The sequence below is a fragment of the Anabrus simplex genome, chromosome 8 (assembly GCF_040414725.1).
Source record: "Anabrus simplex isolate iqAnaSimp1 chromosome 8, ASM4041472v1, whole genome shotgun sequence".
NCBI classification, from domain to species: Eukaryota; Metazoa; Arthropoda; class Insecta; order Orthoptera; family Tettigoniidae; genus Anabrus; species Anabrus simplex.
This window is the reverse complement of record NC_090272.1, coordinates 194,103,949-194,119,530: the sequence shown is the minus strand read 5'-3', so window position 1 is coordinate 194,119,530 and position 15,582 is coordinate 194,103,949. Positions and strand designations below refer to the sequence as shown.

At 39.8% G+C, this 15,582-nt stretch overlaps 1 protein-coding gene across 1 annotated transcript in view; it reads right to left on the bottom strand.

Annotated features, from left to right (window-relative positions):
- Positions 1-15,582, bottom strand: part of S6KL (S6 Kinase Like) — a 632,786-nt gene that overhangs the window by 563,870 nt on the left and 53,334 nt on the right. The window contains exon 8 of the mRNA XM_067153213.2: positions 12,927-13,015. Within this exon, the coding sequence (XP_067009314.2) occupies positions 12,927-13,015 (89 nt within the window). The remainder of the gene's footprint in view (positions 1-12,926; positions 13,016-15,582) is intronic.

Sequence of the window (15,582 nt, the reverse complement as noted above, 5' to 3'; positions counted from 1 at the left end):
ATGGTGGACTGGTGACAAAGCAGGGCTTCATTAAGATAACTTCCAAATTTCAAATTCATGAATGTTTGGGCAGAAATAAACATAAATATGTCCAAATACTTAATGCAAGATTAACTGCTGCAAGAGCTTAGTAGTTTGCCTCACTGTAAAGTTCCACCTCTAGGACAGCCAACTTGACGACAACTTGCCGTATAAAAACTTATCACTGAGAACTTTTTTATCAGTTGGAGCTGTCGTGGTATGCACTTGAATTTCATAACTACCAGTTTTTAAACTCTCTTCACCCTGCATAAATTTCGAGGAATTCGGACGACTTTGTGGCCAGGAGTTAATGCTTGTCGGAACACGCAGGACACCTAATACTCACCAAGTGGACACCAGCAAGGGCTCTTAATTCCGGGAGTTGATGAACCTGAGCGATTCGTTTCCGGTGTCACCCTCTGTCTACTTTGTTTCCTATCTGTTTTCTTCTCAATCGAGATCCCGTTCTACTGGTATAACAATGACAACATTCATTGTTCCAGCCCGGTCAGGGAAAGTTACCTCGCAGAGCTTGCCAACTGTGTGTATGGACACGTAGCTGGGACATCGCGGTTCCGTTCCCTCAAGAAGAAGTCGGGCTGTTACTATCAATAAATCAGTGCTCTGCACACATTGTTCCGCGATACATCAATTTAACGCTCGGACACGTACGACAAGAAGAAAGCTTTTGGTACGTTGGTCGACTGCCAACACATTTATTCGATAACTATATCTGCTCGAAATGCATCCGTCAACAAACTGTATGATGAAGAAAGAAGATAGGAACGCATAACGGGATAAACTGAACACAGTGTCAGTTCAGTGTCAAAAAAGAAAAGGAAGCAATAGAGAGAGGAGACTACAGCACTCTTCACATCTTCATTTCTTCTACATCCTTTTCTTTTCAGCCCCCCAAAAGCTCGATTCTACTTCCTAGTTCCGTCTGCAGAGCGTGCTTTTAAAATTTCTGTTCATATTCGTATCTTTCTATACCAGGTATCTCACCCAAGAGTCGTTAGCCAACTTTTCTCTCGTGTTTCGGAAAATGTTTTCAATTTCGTCCAGCGACGTTCAGTGTCAACGGAGAACGTCGTTTAGTTTCTCACTACAAACTACATTATGTTTAAAGCGTAATTTTATATGCCCAATCTATAGAACAACCTCAAATATTAGTCTGTTGGTATATTCCGTTCAAGGATATTTACGGATTGTAGCAGGAAAATTTCTATGGTCGCACTGCCTTGTAGTGTGCCGTGCTGACTCCACGCTATTGCCATACAGCAGCCTCACTCAGCCGCTACTGGAAATACTAAGCATTCCTGTTATTGTGCTGTGCACTCCTCCAGCAGAGTATCTAACTTTCACGATCTGCCCAATTAAACGCTAATCATGCTCAAATCAATCGTTGCTTCATCACTGAGCTACGTGTATGGTTCTTAACGAGTTTTAATTTTGCTGCCGTAGACACTGTCATTAGAAGGGTTATGAATCGGGCCGGATCTTTATGACATGTCATATTTTCTTTATACTCTTTCCATGGAAAATACAAGTCAAGTATAATGTTATCTACGATGACTAAAATTATGCAATTTTCACGGGTCATATAAAGTCATATTTTGGCATTTTTAACGTTTTTTTGTCATTCTCCGGTAATTTTTCATATTATGGTCATATTTCCCCTGAGTTTTTTGTCATATTTTATCTTTTTATTCTATTTTCGCATACCTGCTTGCAGTCGACCCAAAGACGGATTTTTCACATCTCCTAATTGTGGTCTGTAATTTCTTACAATTATCTTACTTAGAAATATAGGCCTATATGTATGTGAATTAGGAGAGTAAGCTGTGTAGAAAGAGACAGAGCGTACAAGGAAAGAGAAAGGTGAGCCTCAACTGAACTCTAATGATTTGACGAATTTCAAATATGCCCCAATAACATCCCGTGATGTTGAGCGGTCTTTTTCCCGTAACAAGTCAATGTTGTGTGAAAATAGAAGATTGTTCCTGCTTGAAAACTTTAAAATGTATATAATTTGTTATTGTAATTCCTTCTGGTCGCCCATCAAAATATGACATTTATTTCATTCTGTGCAGCGTCGAGAGTTACCTATGGATTGTCTAATTAAATAAAGTCAAAATACCGTAACGTTTAATAATAAAATATTATTATCTATTTATTATTATTAAATGTGCTAGATTTTAAAAAGTATATTTTCAATATAAAGTTAATTTAAACAGCCGAAAAATTTTGAAGATGTCGAAATGTGACCAACAAATCTTAAGTCATTTTTACTGTCATGTTTTAATATTTTTTAGTCATAAACATCCGGGCCCTAGTTATCAATAATTTCAACGTCATTGAAACACTCAAGATAATCATGTGATTGTTGATTATTATTAAACCTGCTAAATTTTTCGCCAAGGCACCTCTCAGAAAGACTTCTTGAAAATGTTCCAAGTCGTCAACAAGTGATGAGGTAAGTCGGTAGACATGTCATCTATATACAGTATTCTTCTGAAGGACGTACTGCAGTTGAAAGAGCTTCTTCACACTTTTCTGTCGGAGTAGCAGGTTGTTAACACTCAAATTTAAGAGGAATGCTGATAAACTTGCAAATTTGATGCTTTTTTTAAGCAAAATAACCGTACAGCTGTTTCCAAGAAGAAGAAGAAACAACTCATAGCAGAAAGAAGCATTACTAGTTCGGTTCCATGGTCAGAAATGAATACAAGTTCGGTACGGAGCCAAGAAGTAAACAACATTGGTTTGCTCCCGAATCAAGAAGCTTAAAAGTACTAGTTCGGTCCCGGATCGAAAATAGAGCAGTACTGGTTGGAAATCAACATTTTCCTTCCTATTTCATGCAGGCTTGGGACCGTTATTAGGCAGGGGCGGATAAATTAATGACTGCCCCTTCCTTAAGGCATGGTTAAAAATGTTCTGAATTGTTCTTCAGTCCATCCTACACTTGTGAGTAATCAGTGATACTAGGAGCTTCAATCCACTGCTATCCACAGACTGTCATATTTAACTAGAATTAATGCATAAAAGAAAACATAGTCAATACGATCTGTCAGCTAAACGTTATTGGAAGGAGTCTGTAGGATAGTGCTTTTATATATTGCAGTCTGGTCATTGATTTAAGCACTTTTCTGCTACTTTTTGTGTGATACAGTGTTCTTTTCTTGCTGGACCTCGCATTTGTATGTGTCATTTTGAATTGGTTTTTGAACATCTATTAACTGATGAATGTACGGGTGAGCGGTGTAGAAGACATTTAACTTTAAAAGAAATGATTCACAACTGTTTATCGTTCTTGCTGTTGTAGCCGCGAATTCGGCCCACAGTTCTGGAGAGAAAGTAGCATCAGGCTTGACGTACTCCTCGAGCACATAATCCGTAAATTTCTGCACTCCTTTATGTAGTGGTTGAATAGTCATTAAATCTTCTGTGAAACAGTCGTCCACTTTTTGCGACGGCAGGAATGGAAGGCCTAAAAAAACACTTAAGAAATTCTCCAATTTCTGAATTGCTCTTATATTATGTTGCTAATTTGTATACGCACTATGTCTTCTGGTATGGGCTAGAGCAATATTGTTACTTTCATTGATCTGTCTCAGCTTTATCCTTGGCTTTGACAAGATGAAAGTGACGGAGGTATGAGTGATGCTAGTAATGCCATTCCTTATACAGCCAGTCCCTGCTATGAATGGTGTGAAAATGTTGCTCATAGGGTCAGTTGGTGCATGCATTTCAGTGGGCTTGGCAGACTGATATGTAATAGCAACTTCTGGCTCGGTGAGGAAAGCAACGGGAAACTGCCTCACTCCTCATTTCCCTAGTACGCCTCTTCAGTGATGCCTAGGCCATTTATGACAGCTGATGGCGGAGCTGTTGAGGATCCAACCAGCCTTCGGGCTGAGGACTAAACATACAACATACATACAATTTGTATACATAGCAACCAGCATTGCCCTAATGAAATCTACAACAATCGATACTGCAATGCGAATAGCCAAGTCGACATACGCTCTGTTCGGAGGAAATCTGAAAGCCAGATTATTAAATACAGTCACCACGTGTCTTAAAGCATCGGCATAATTATCTACCTAAATCTACAGCCGTTCCTGGCTACATACAGAAAGCAAGCGGCACGTAATGGGCATTAAGGAAACCATGCACTGTAAAAAATTGACAAAACATCTTCGGAGCACTCTTGAAGGTTACAACGACGAATATTTTATTTGCACTGCATAAAGGTTCCAAGTTTTTTACTAGAGAAAAATGACAATGCGATTACTTCCATCGTCAACGGCACACTTCTGAACGCAGGAGTCGACACACACAACGCAGCAGCATCATCAACTTCAAGCGCTGTGCTCGACACTGCCCATATCCACAACCTTGGACTTTCTTTCTTTCTTTCTTTCTTTCTTTCTTTCTTTCTTTCTTTCATTTAATTTCATTATTTGTGCATTGTTGTAAATATGTATAGATAAGTCTTTGTTGTAAAATTTGCCTTTTCATGTAGCCGATTTTAGTGCTTCTGACACGACGTAAATGAGTAAAAGCTTTTCATATCGATTAGTTTCATTCACAAACTCTTGCGAAGCACTATGGACTTCGGCTAAATTGTTGGAAACTTTTGGTAGGAATTGTTTTCTAGCACCATGCATATAATCGTACTAGCTATAGTACCCGGCGTAGCCCGGATCGTTTTTGAATGTTTACCTAAGATTCGTACTACCGTTTAGTTACATGTGAAGTGATTTTTTATATAATTCCTTTATGAGATATTGTTTTTATGATATATAATGGGTAGTTTTAGAGTTATTTACATGCGTTTGGTTTCAAGTTTTAGATTATTTAATTCGCGAGTAAAACTTTGTCCCTGTGGAAGCTCAAATTGACTGGGAAGTATTTGATACTTTCAAAAAAATAATAAGTGATAACTATATGTATTTACCCGTCGGACTATAGATATGATGTACAACTGTCCTTGAGACTGTCGCAAATAAACGTTGCGACGCCAAAATCGGTGGAAGTGATGGAATCTCGGTCATTTTAGACTATTTACTTTTAAGTCCCTCTCACTGGAGGTTGAACGTGGACTGAAACGGCATCCAGAGCGTCATAATTCGTCTCAGCGACATATAAGCAATGAATTCGACATTTATCATCACCACTGTTCTGACATATGGCAGATCTTCCCATGGCAGCTCTCCACGCAATCCTGTCTCTTGCCACCCCCTTTGTTTCCTAATACTTGTATTCTATCCTGATACCGTCCAGCATCTGATATCTTCTCCATCCTCTTTGTCTTTTTCCATTTACCGTTCCTTCTATAGCATTAATAACGGTTATATCCCATTATATTTGCTTGCCATTCACTCCCATTACCCAGCACCAGAGGAGGTTGGGATGTTTCATCTACATAGTTGTTTTTTTTTTAGATGGTAAGTCATGTTTAAGTTCCGTTGAGAACTATTCTGGAACATATCCACATACACATCCATAATCTCGGTTATTTTTAATATTTATTTTTAACCCTTCCCAAAATCCAGACTGATTGTGGATGAAATATGACTTACCCATCCACAGTGTCATAACAGTAAGTCATGTGTATACCAATTTTGTATGAGGGCTGTGCTGGGAGAAACACACATACATTCGTAATTTGGGTCATTTTGGACATTTTCTTTTCCACTCCTTTTCATCTCCATGCAGATGGGGGCTGAACATGGACTGCAACGACATCCGGATTGTCATTATTCACCTCAGCGATGCCGAAAACTATGGACTGTATATTGATATTTATCGTTGTCTATTATATTTTTATATTTCACCGCACTTTCTGTGTTTTTTTTTATAATTCACGCCTACCCCTAGGGTTGCTAGGGGTATCTTATCCCCATAGTATTTTTTTAACCGGGCGATTTGGCCGAGCGGTTAGGGGCGCGCAGCTGTGAGCTTGCAACTGGGAGATGGTGGGTTCGAGCCCCACTGTCGGCGGCCCCAAAGATGATTTTCCGAGGTTTCCCATTTTCACACCAGGCAAAAGCTGGGACTGTACCTTAATTAAGACCACGGCCGATTCCTTTCCACACCTAGGCCTTTCCTACACCATCGTCGCCAAAAGACCTATCTGTGGCGGTGCGACGTAAAGCAAGTTGTAACAAAAATCTTCCAGATAGTAAGTGACACGAGTAACAAGTATGCTTGAGAGGTATGCTATAACGCTATAACATACACACCTACGTACTTAAACTCGGTCATACCGGGCGAATTGGCCGTGCGGTTAAGGGCGCACAGCTGTGAGCTTTCATCCGGGAGATAGCGGGTTCGAACCCCACTGTCGGCAGCCCTGAAGATGGCTTTCCGTGGGTTCCTCATTTTCACACCAGGGAAATGCTGGGGCTGTACCTTAATTAAGGCCACGGCCGTTTCCTTTCCATTCCTAGGCCTTTCCTATCCCATCGTCGCCGTAAGACCTACCTGTGTTGGTGCGATGTAAAGCAAATAGCGAAAAAAAAAAAAAACTCTGTCACTTTGGATATTTTCTTTTCTTCACCCGCTCTTACCCTACCCTCCTGCCGCTGAACATTGTCTTAAATGGCATCCAGAGTGTCACAGTTCTTCTCAGTGTCCCCTGAAACTACGGATTCGACACAAATATATGTATATTTCACCCCCTCCCCTAGTGGCTTAAGAGTGTCTTACTCCAAACAGTACTTTTTCCAGACAGTAACTTATGCCAGTTTTGGTTGATACCTACGCTGCAACGTACATACGTCCATTATCTCGGTTATTTTGGACAAATCATTTTTTAACCTGCAGCCATAAGAGTAGTTAATGGAACGTAAAGCAAATAACATTAAAAATTATTATTAAGTTTTGTTTGCCCGAGTACACAGTCACTAAAAAAAGATAAGCGCATGGCATTGTATGTTCTTCACCATATATTATCAGACTTAAATGTAATCATTATCAAAATATACTTCACCTCCCATGTACATATAAACCCTGTCGTAATCCACAACAAACATATCTGTGGGTTCAATTGTTTCTCAGAAAAGTGTATCTGCGAAGAACTTGTACAATACCGGGCGCTCATTCTCATTTTGAGCGACTACACATTTGAGAAAGCGGCACGGGATTGGTTGTAATATATTATCACATTCGCCTTATTGACTGGGCACTGTACCATCCGAATTTCCTTTATTTCAATATCTACAGAATTCAGCAGAGATCATTTAACGATTTTACACTTCGAGAAAGCACTTGAACGAAAGCCACCAAGCTCTACGTGGCAGAATTCTAAAATGTCCTGTAAAATCTAGTGAATCGTGGAAAAAACGGTAGATAATTTGATAAATGATTTAATTTTAAACGGATGAAAATCGTTCCACATTCACCTAAGAAAACAACCAGAGCTTTCCGGACAATTCCGTAATATGGTCCCGTAACGGGAACGCCGTATAGGTATGCAATCCCGCCATATCTCAGATTATCACGGGTTGTCTGGGATCACAGGAGACAATGGCCTCCAAACCGAGAAGCATCCAAAAGAACATACAAGAAACTGAACAATGCTGCAGAAGAAATATAGCAAAAACACGACATCTAAAGCCTTAGCGCCTCTAAATTTTCGCTCGCTTAGAAGACAAAAATGATGCATCTATATACTTAAAATGAAGTCCCCGGTATTCTAAGAATGTTCTGCGGGATAATCTCGAGAACCCCTGAACGGAATTTAATGTAGTTTCCACCGTCGCATAGAGCATTTACAGAAAAAGTTTTAGGTGTATAAAATATTAATTTACTGCACAAGGAAACCGAGTAATAGTTATTTTAGAGAAGGAAAAACGGCCATCCGTGCATTTTCTTGACTTACGCTAACTTAACTGTCAACGATAGATGCCATGCCAAGTATCTGAGGAAGCATAGAGAGCTTTAAAAAAAAAAAAAAAAAAAAAAAAAAAAGAGTTCCGGACGGTATGTAAAAGGCACCACTCAATAAGCATTTTATGTCATAGTTTGCAGTAATAGGCCTATATCAATCTTAAAAATATAAACCATATAATCGCATAATCATTATCAACGATTTGTTTACATTCACCTTTACAGTATGTAATTTGAATGCATGGATTAGGCGTTACTGTCGCTTTATTGAAGGCGTAGAATGATTTAAATACCACAAGGAGATCCTCGAAGCACATGAACATTTTTTGGAAGATCAAATGCAAAACTGTACTCTAAATTAGGAAATATCTCACTCGTCCATGTTACAAAAAAAAAAAAAACTATCCGAAAAATTGGGTGTTGTTTCAACTGGGGACGCAATGCTTGAAGCCCGCCTCGGGTGGTATGGCCATGTTTTGTGCTGCAAAGAAGATGATACTTCATCTCATCCCATCTGGAAATCGACCCAAGAAACAGCAGTTAAATTAGATACGCTATGCTCATCTTGATCCTGACAATGCACTAAATAGAAAGAAGAGGACATTGGCACGTCGAGCAGCAGACCATGCACAGATGCAGGACAAACGCCGCTTGGAAAACGGTGAATAGCATTCGAGAGTTTGGTATTCAAAAATAGTTCCTATCTGAGCATATATTATTAATTCAATTCTTTAACCTAAATTGGCAAATATCCATTAAGAGGTGGTGGTGGTAGTGGTGATTGCTGTTTTGATTATCACAAACAAAAAATACTTTAAATATATTTTTAATTTAAATTTGAATCAATCTGCAGTTCTGTCTGTAAAATTTGTAGATTCACTCTCATTAATACACCACAGATTTATATACTCAAGAGACTTGTAACCTTGTTTTAATAGGAAGTGCAACTGGGCAATTATGCTATCAGAAGGGAAAAACGTGGAGGTCCGATCCTTTGAAGAATGAAGATAATGGCAAAAGAAAGAGAAGGGCCAAAAAGAAAGTGAAAATGAAATACTTCCTAGTACTTGCAAATCTAATACCATCGGGATCAAAATAATTGTCCAAGAGAGGTCAGACAGGGAACGGAAGTTACGCGTAAGTAAATCGAAGCAATGCAAACTCAGCTTGTGACTTCATGGTCACCAACCCACACTCCCGAGATCAGATCCTTTGCGGTTCCCTTTCAGCCGTCTCTTTTGACAGGCAGGGGATACTGTGGATGGGTTCTACCTTCCCATTCAACAAGGGGTGTTATCCATCAGGCAAATTCTCAAGATACTACGGGATGAATTTGGATTAGCTCCCAAAATATTGTGAAAAATAAAGTTATTATAAATGCATATAGATTGTGTCAGAGCATGCCTTTTCCACAGAGAGAAAATGGAATAGAATAAAATAAAATGACTTAGGAGAAAGGATGTGATAGCCAACTAAACCATTCTTCAATGGTACAGTAATTACCGCATCAAACAGGCCACTACGAAAATGAAGTGGAATAGTAATTTAAATTCCATTCATCAAGAATTCATGACATTAAACATATTTTTTTACAATTTGCTTAACGTCGCACCGACAAAGATAGGTCTTATGGCGACGATGGGGCAGTAAATGCCTAGGAGTGGGACGGAAGTGGTCGAGGCCTTAATTAAGGTATGGCCCCAGGATTCGCCTGATGTGAAAATGGGAAACCATGGAAAACAATCTTCAGGGCAGTGGAGTTCGAACCCACTATCTCCCAGATGCAAGCTCACAGCTGCGCGGCCCTAACCGCAGGGTCAACTCGCCCGGTAATTAAACATCTACTAAAAAAAAAACTTTACAGAGAAACATCACTTTCCATTGGATCCCCGCACATGCAGGAGTAGAAGGCAATGAACTGACAGATAAACTAGCATAAAAGATGCACTAATACCTATATGAGAACCAAATTTCTGGCAGCTAACTCAATCAAGAAGATAAACACAAATAAAACCCTTGAAAAATAGAAGAAAGAAACTATGTATCTTACCACAATGAAGAAATGGAAAAGAACAAATGACCTATGGGACAAAGAAAAGAGCAAGCCGAGGAAAGAAGCAGTGGTGATCTTCAGATTGGACTGCTTAGCTCCACGTCTAGCTAGAATCAAAATATACCCGATGGAAAAGTATACCATCTGCCGAAGCATAGCCAGGGCACTGATATAAGTGAATTACACATCTGTTGGTTCTGCAATAATGTCTCTGAATGTTTATTTAGTTTATTGTCAGTTTCTGTTTATGTTATTTTGGTAAAAATTCCATGGAGGTGGTTCTAACCACCCAGTAACCCACTCCCCACTGGCTAAGCCCCTGACCATCTGAAAAATTACTGGATCCGTGATGGACTCGAAACACCTACTTCAGTGCACAGGACTCAACCCATCAACCTAACCCGACAAAAACAAGGCAATTTACCAGCCCTAAACTGGACAGCCAGAAACAAGATGACATCGCGAGAGGGGTGGGCCCCTAAATGGTAATGACGTCTCCTTGGCTGGAGCTGTGAGGATAACAGTGTGGTGCGTGGAGATGTGGAAGGTGGGTAGAGCGATGTGAAGATTTGGGGGAGGAGGAAAGGTGAGGCCCCTTGGCTACAGTGATGGGAATGATAGGGGATTTGCGAGGGAGATGTGATGGAAGGATGATGCGCAGAAGAGGTGTATGGTTATACCAGAGTGCCAGAGGTGAGATGATTGGGGAGGAGTGTGGCGGCGATCTGGCTTAAAGAAGTAGTGAAGAGTCTGAGAAGGGCAGCTTGCAAGAAGGAACAAATGGAGGGAGGAGGTGGGCGAACAGAATAGCTAGGTTGATAAGGAGGATGGGATGGCTAGGTGCGACGTGGTGTGTGTCCGGGAGATGTTCAATGAGGAGAGGGTGAGGGTTGAAGTTTGTGTTGATGAATGAAGATATACACGCCGTTGATGAGGATATGGCGGACGTCTGCTTCCGCAGGTAGGTGAAGTCGTACCAAGAATGAGGGTCCTGTGGGGTTCTTGATGCGAAAAGCTCTGCGTGCCAGGATGCGTGCAACGTGGAGTTCTCGTAGTATGGCTGAGACTGAAATGGTAGGGTCGATGCCTTGGATGACGCAGCTATACATTCCTGGGTGAGATAGAGTTGGCACTCGTGTTGATGGTGGAGGTGCGTCGGCGGTCATAACTTGTGGTGTGGCAGGTGCGGCTTGAAGTGGCTGATGTTGAAGATGACCAGGGCGGTCCGGTGGCGTAAGGAGAAATGAGGGCATGGCCCGAGAACGATGAGAAGACGTAAATGTGGTAACAGAAACAAAACGACAGAAGCGGGCGGAGGTCGTGGTTGTAGTGAAGGTAGTGGTGGTGATCATTGTGGTAGGAAAGGATTGTAGTTGGGGAGGTCAACCGCTAGTGCAGAGTCGGCCAATGTGTTTTCTTGAGGTCGGCGGGAGTTGTAATTAAAGATGAAGAGCCACCCGGCCAAGCAAAAATAATAGGAGAAGGTGCGAAGATTGGAGATGCCCAATAACAGCGAGGTCGATGAAAGCACACATGATGAACAAGACTCTGTTCCCTAATACATCTGTATTAATGTTATTTGTATATTACTGTTCTCTAGAGATATACATTTTATATTGGAGTTACTTCCCTATAAAGCCATAGGTTACTACAACAACAACAACAACAACAATAACACCTTTATATAGATTTGTAATTTTTGTTTTTAAAATTGCAGATTCATTCTTATTAACACACTGCAGATTTACATACTTGGAAAACTTGTAATCTTGCAGTTACACCTTAACCCTAAACCGGGCGCGCTGCTGAATTTCGTTCACCAACCTGCGTATTTCATCTGTAGATTTTAGTTCCTAAGAACTCCAGCCATCACGCTGCTAGTACCTTCCGACGAAGTCTTATCGATACTCTCAGTGTAGCGGTATCAGTTCAGGAAGTTGTACGTGTCATGCTATTCGACCTTGACTCGCACGTGCCATCATTTGATGAACTTTCTTCACCACGCACCCAAAAATGTAAGTAAAATTGTACCTTAAACGTTCTTGGTGTTTCATTATTTTAAAATGTAGACTGTAGAGGAAACAAAAGTAACTATCTATTTTTATTGTAGGGGGAAGTTTGTGAAGGATGAAGACATACAAACGCTGTTACAGGAATTATCTGACGAGTAGGAAGGATCTGAGGGAGCTGAAGTTGTTGATTTCTCTGATGGTGAAGATGAAGTTGTAAATTATTCAGACATTGATCGTGACAGTGAGAGTGAACGAGAAGGTGATGTAGGCGTAGTTGGTAGCGATGAACATGACGAACTAGGGAGTTTGTCTTTGGGAAAGACGAAACAATATGGTGACCCACTATATTTTCAAGGGCTATCTCTAGGATTGAAAAATCTTTCGTTTCAACTCATGAATAAGTGATTGGTTGAACGAGCTAAGATAAGAACAATGCCTCTGGATATCCGAGCAGTGTTATCCCTATACCTTCAGGAAGAAACATTAGAAGAAACAAATTGCCATTGAAGAGAGGACGATGCATTCACTGTGAGTGGAAACAAAATCCAGTCACCACAATGAAGTGTATTTTGTGTCATAACTTTGTGTGTAAAGCATACTCTAAAAGATGCATTAGATGTGTAAGCAGTGAGAATGATGATAATGATTAATGAAGATTGTTAGACGTGTTTCATTTTAAGTTCTCGTGAGTTAAGTATTCATCTGTTTCAATTTTATTTTCAGTCTTCTAAGCATGAACATTTTTACCTTTCAATATTATATGTATGTACTGTCACTTGTAATTTGTGTTGTAATTATTATGTCTAAGGATTATAAAGCGCCCGGCAATGTAACATTTATAGGCATGTTAAATGTTAAAAGCCCGCTTTAGGGTTAAAACAACATCATTTTCAATATTCTGTATCATACTGTACAAGACAATGCAAACAAGTTCCTACCTCTCCTGTCAGCAAGCAGCACATCACCACTCCCAGCGACCACCAGTCTACAGCATGGCCATACTGCTTCATGCTCACCACCTCTGGAGCTGAAATCAACCAAAATTAACTCAAACAAACAAGCCCCTGTATTGTAGTTGTGACAGGTTCTAATAACAATACAACTAGAAACTTAACACAGACTCTATCAAATGTGATTTGACTCTGAACACTTTAAAAACTGCATTTTAAGTACATACATCTTCATTATAGACTGTTATGCTTTTCTTTATCTTTTTTTTTTTTTTTACAGTTTCTTTACGTCGCACCGATGCAGATAGGTCTTAAGGCGACGATGGGACAGGAAAGGGTTAGGAGTGGAAAGGAAGCAGCTGTGGCTTTAATTAAGTACAGCCCCAGCATTTGTCTGGTGTGAAAATGGGAAACCACGGAAAACCATCTTCAGGGCTGCCGACAGTGGGGTTCGAACCCACCATCTCCCAAATACTGGATACTAGCCGCACTTAAGTGACTGCAGCTATCGAGCTCGGTGTTATGCTTTTCAGCATTCAGTGTGCAAGCCTCTGTGAATTAACTAACCACCTCCACAATCCTCCATTTGCAACGGCCTCGTTCAGTCCCTTACTACTACAACTACTTCAATTCCCTTATAATTTCAAACATCAGGGTAACCTCATTCCACCCAATTCTTCTACTCAAATCTATTCTCACATCATCTTATCTTTTCCTATTCTCTCAATTCCGAAATTGGTCAAAATGGTATGTGAGCTCTTCTCCGTCTAGCTCTTCATTCTCTTTTCTCTTTTCTTTCTTTCCCCATTCTCCTGACATGTCCGTATCATTTCATGGCCCTCCCACCATTACAGTCAATACTTTCTTGGACACTATCTCTTCTAGTCTCTCCTACTGCTCACCTTTAAAACATCTCTTCTGTGGCAGTAATCCTACTCAGATGATTGCCTTCAGTGCTAGACTCTCTGCCCCATGTACAAAAACAAAACTGAAGTTCTGGTGGTCAGCAGAAATGACACACGAGTCCAGTGTCCGTTCGATGGCAGCAAGCTAGACAAAGTACAGTCCTACGCCTACCTGGGTAGGTTGAGGACGGATGTTGTAAGCCACATCCACCAGGCTAAGACCATCTTTAACAAGAAACAGAACCTCTTTATATCTCCCAGCATAGACATGCAACTCCAGAAATATCTCATCAGAACTTTTTGTTGTGAATGTGCTACTGTATGGAAGTGAGACTTGGACACTTGGAGAGACAGAAAAGAAGAGACTGAGGGCATTCGAGATGTCATATTATCGCAGGATACTCATGATTTCCCGGATGGACAAGGTATAGAATGATGAGGTACTGCAGAGAATAAAGGAAGAATCACCATGCCTTTCGAAACCCATTCAAACCAGAAAAACCATTTGGATAGAACATTTGTTAAGATACGATGGTCTCATTAAAACGATCATTGAGGGAGAATCTGACGGTAAGAACACCTGAGGCAAACCGAGATTGGAGTACATCAACCAGATAATGGAAGACATCAGCTCCCTGACTTATAGCACTCTCAAAAGGAAGGCTGAAAGAGAGACATAGCGAGCTGCTGCCAAGCAACCTGTGGGCTGATGACAAAAGAAGAAGAGATATGGATCTGCATTTCTGTTTTGTATTGATATTAATCTCGGTATTCCGCACTATAGTACTAATCATCTGATGGTAAGCTGATATGGCTTTGACAGCTCTATGTAGCTCCACTGTTCTACTTTTCCATCACAACGTAGTACAGTACCTAGATATTCAAAAGTTTCTACTTTGTCAAGGAGCCTTTTACCACAAACTATATTCAACTGTTTACTTTGCCTTTATCAGTATCAATTACCATGCCTTTCCTCTTAAGCTCTTCATACCATTCCACCACTGCCTGCTGAGGTCTTTATGGTGCATCAGTTATCAATATGATAAAATAGTTACAAATCCAAAAGAAATTTCTACAACATTCAATGAATATTTTACTAGTATAGCAAAAGATATGGCCAGCAATATCCTAATTTAGAGAGTGGATCAGGTAATTATTTGTTTTTAAGTCCAACCAATGAAAATGAAGTTGCTAATATAATAGAAAAATAACAAAATAGTCATAGTGAAGATGGGGATGGTATTAGCAACAATATATTAAGAAAATGGCATATCATTTAATTCCTCATATAACTAAATTAATCAATAAATCTATACAAAAGGGTAAAGTCCCTAAAAGACTTAAAATAGCTAAGGTTTTACACATCTGTAAAGGATGGGACAAAACTGAACTTAATAATTACAGGTCTACTTCTATCATTCCTATTCTGCTAAAAATTTTGGAGAATATAATTAAAGATAGATTATTGAAATTTCTAGATAATAATATTTTATAAATATCAATATGGATTTTTATAAAATTCAAGTACTTACAATGCTGTTGAAGATACTGTCATTAAATTACAAGAAGATTTAGATTTAGATCAATTAGCATCAGGCATATTTATAGACACCAAAAAAGCTTTTGATATAGTTGATTGTGGTATTTTAATTCATAAATTGGAAGCAGCTGGCATAAGGAGTGTTGCGCTAGACAGGTTTAGAGACTATCTTACAGACAGGGAACAATTTGTGAATTGT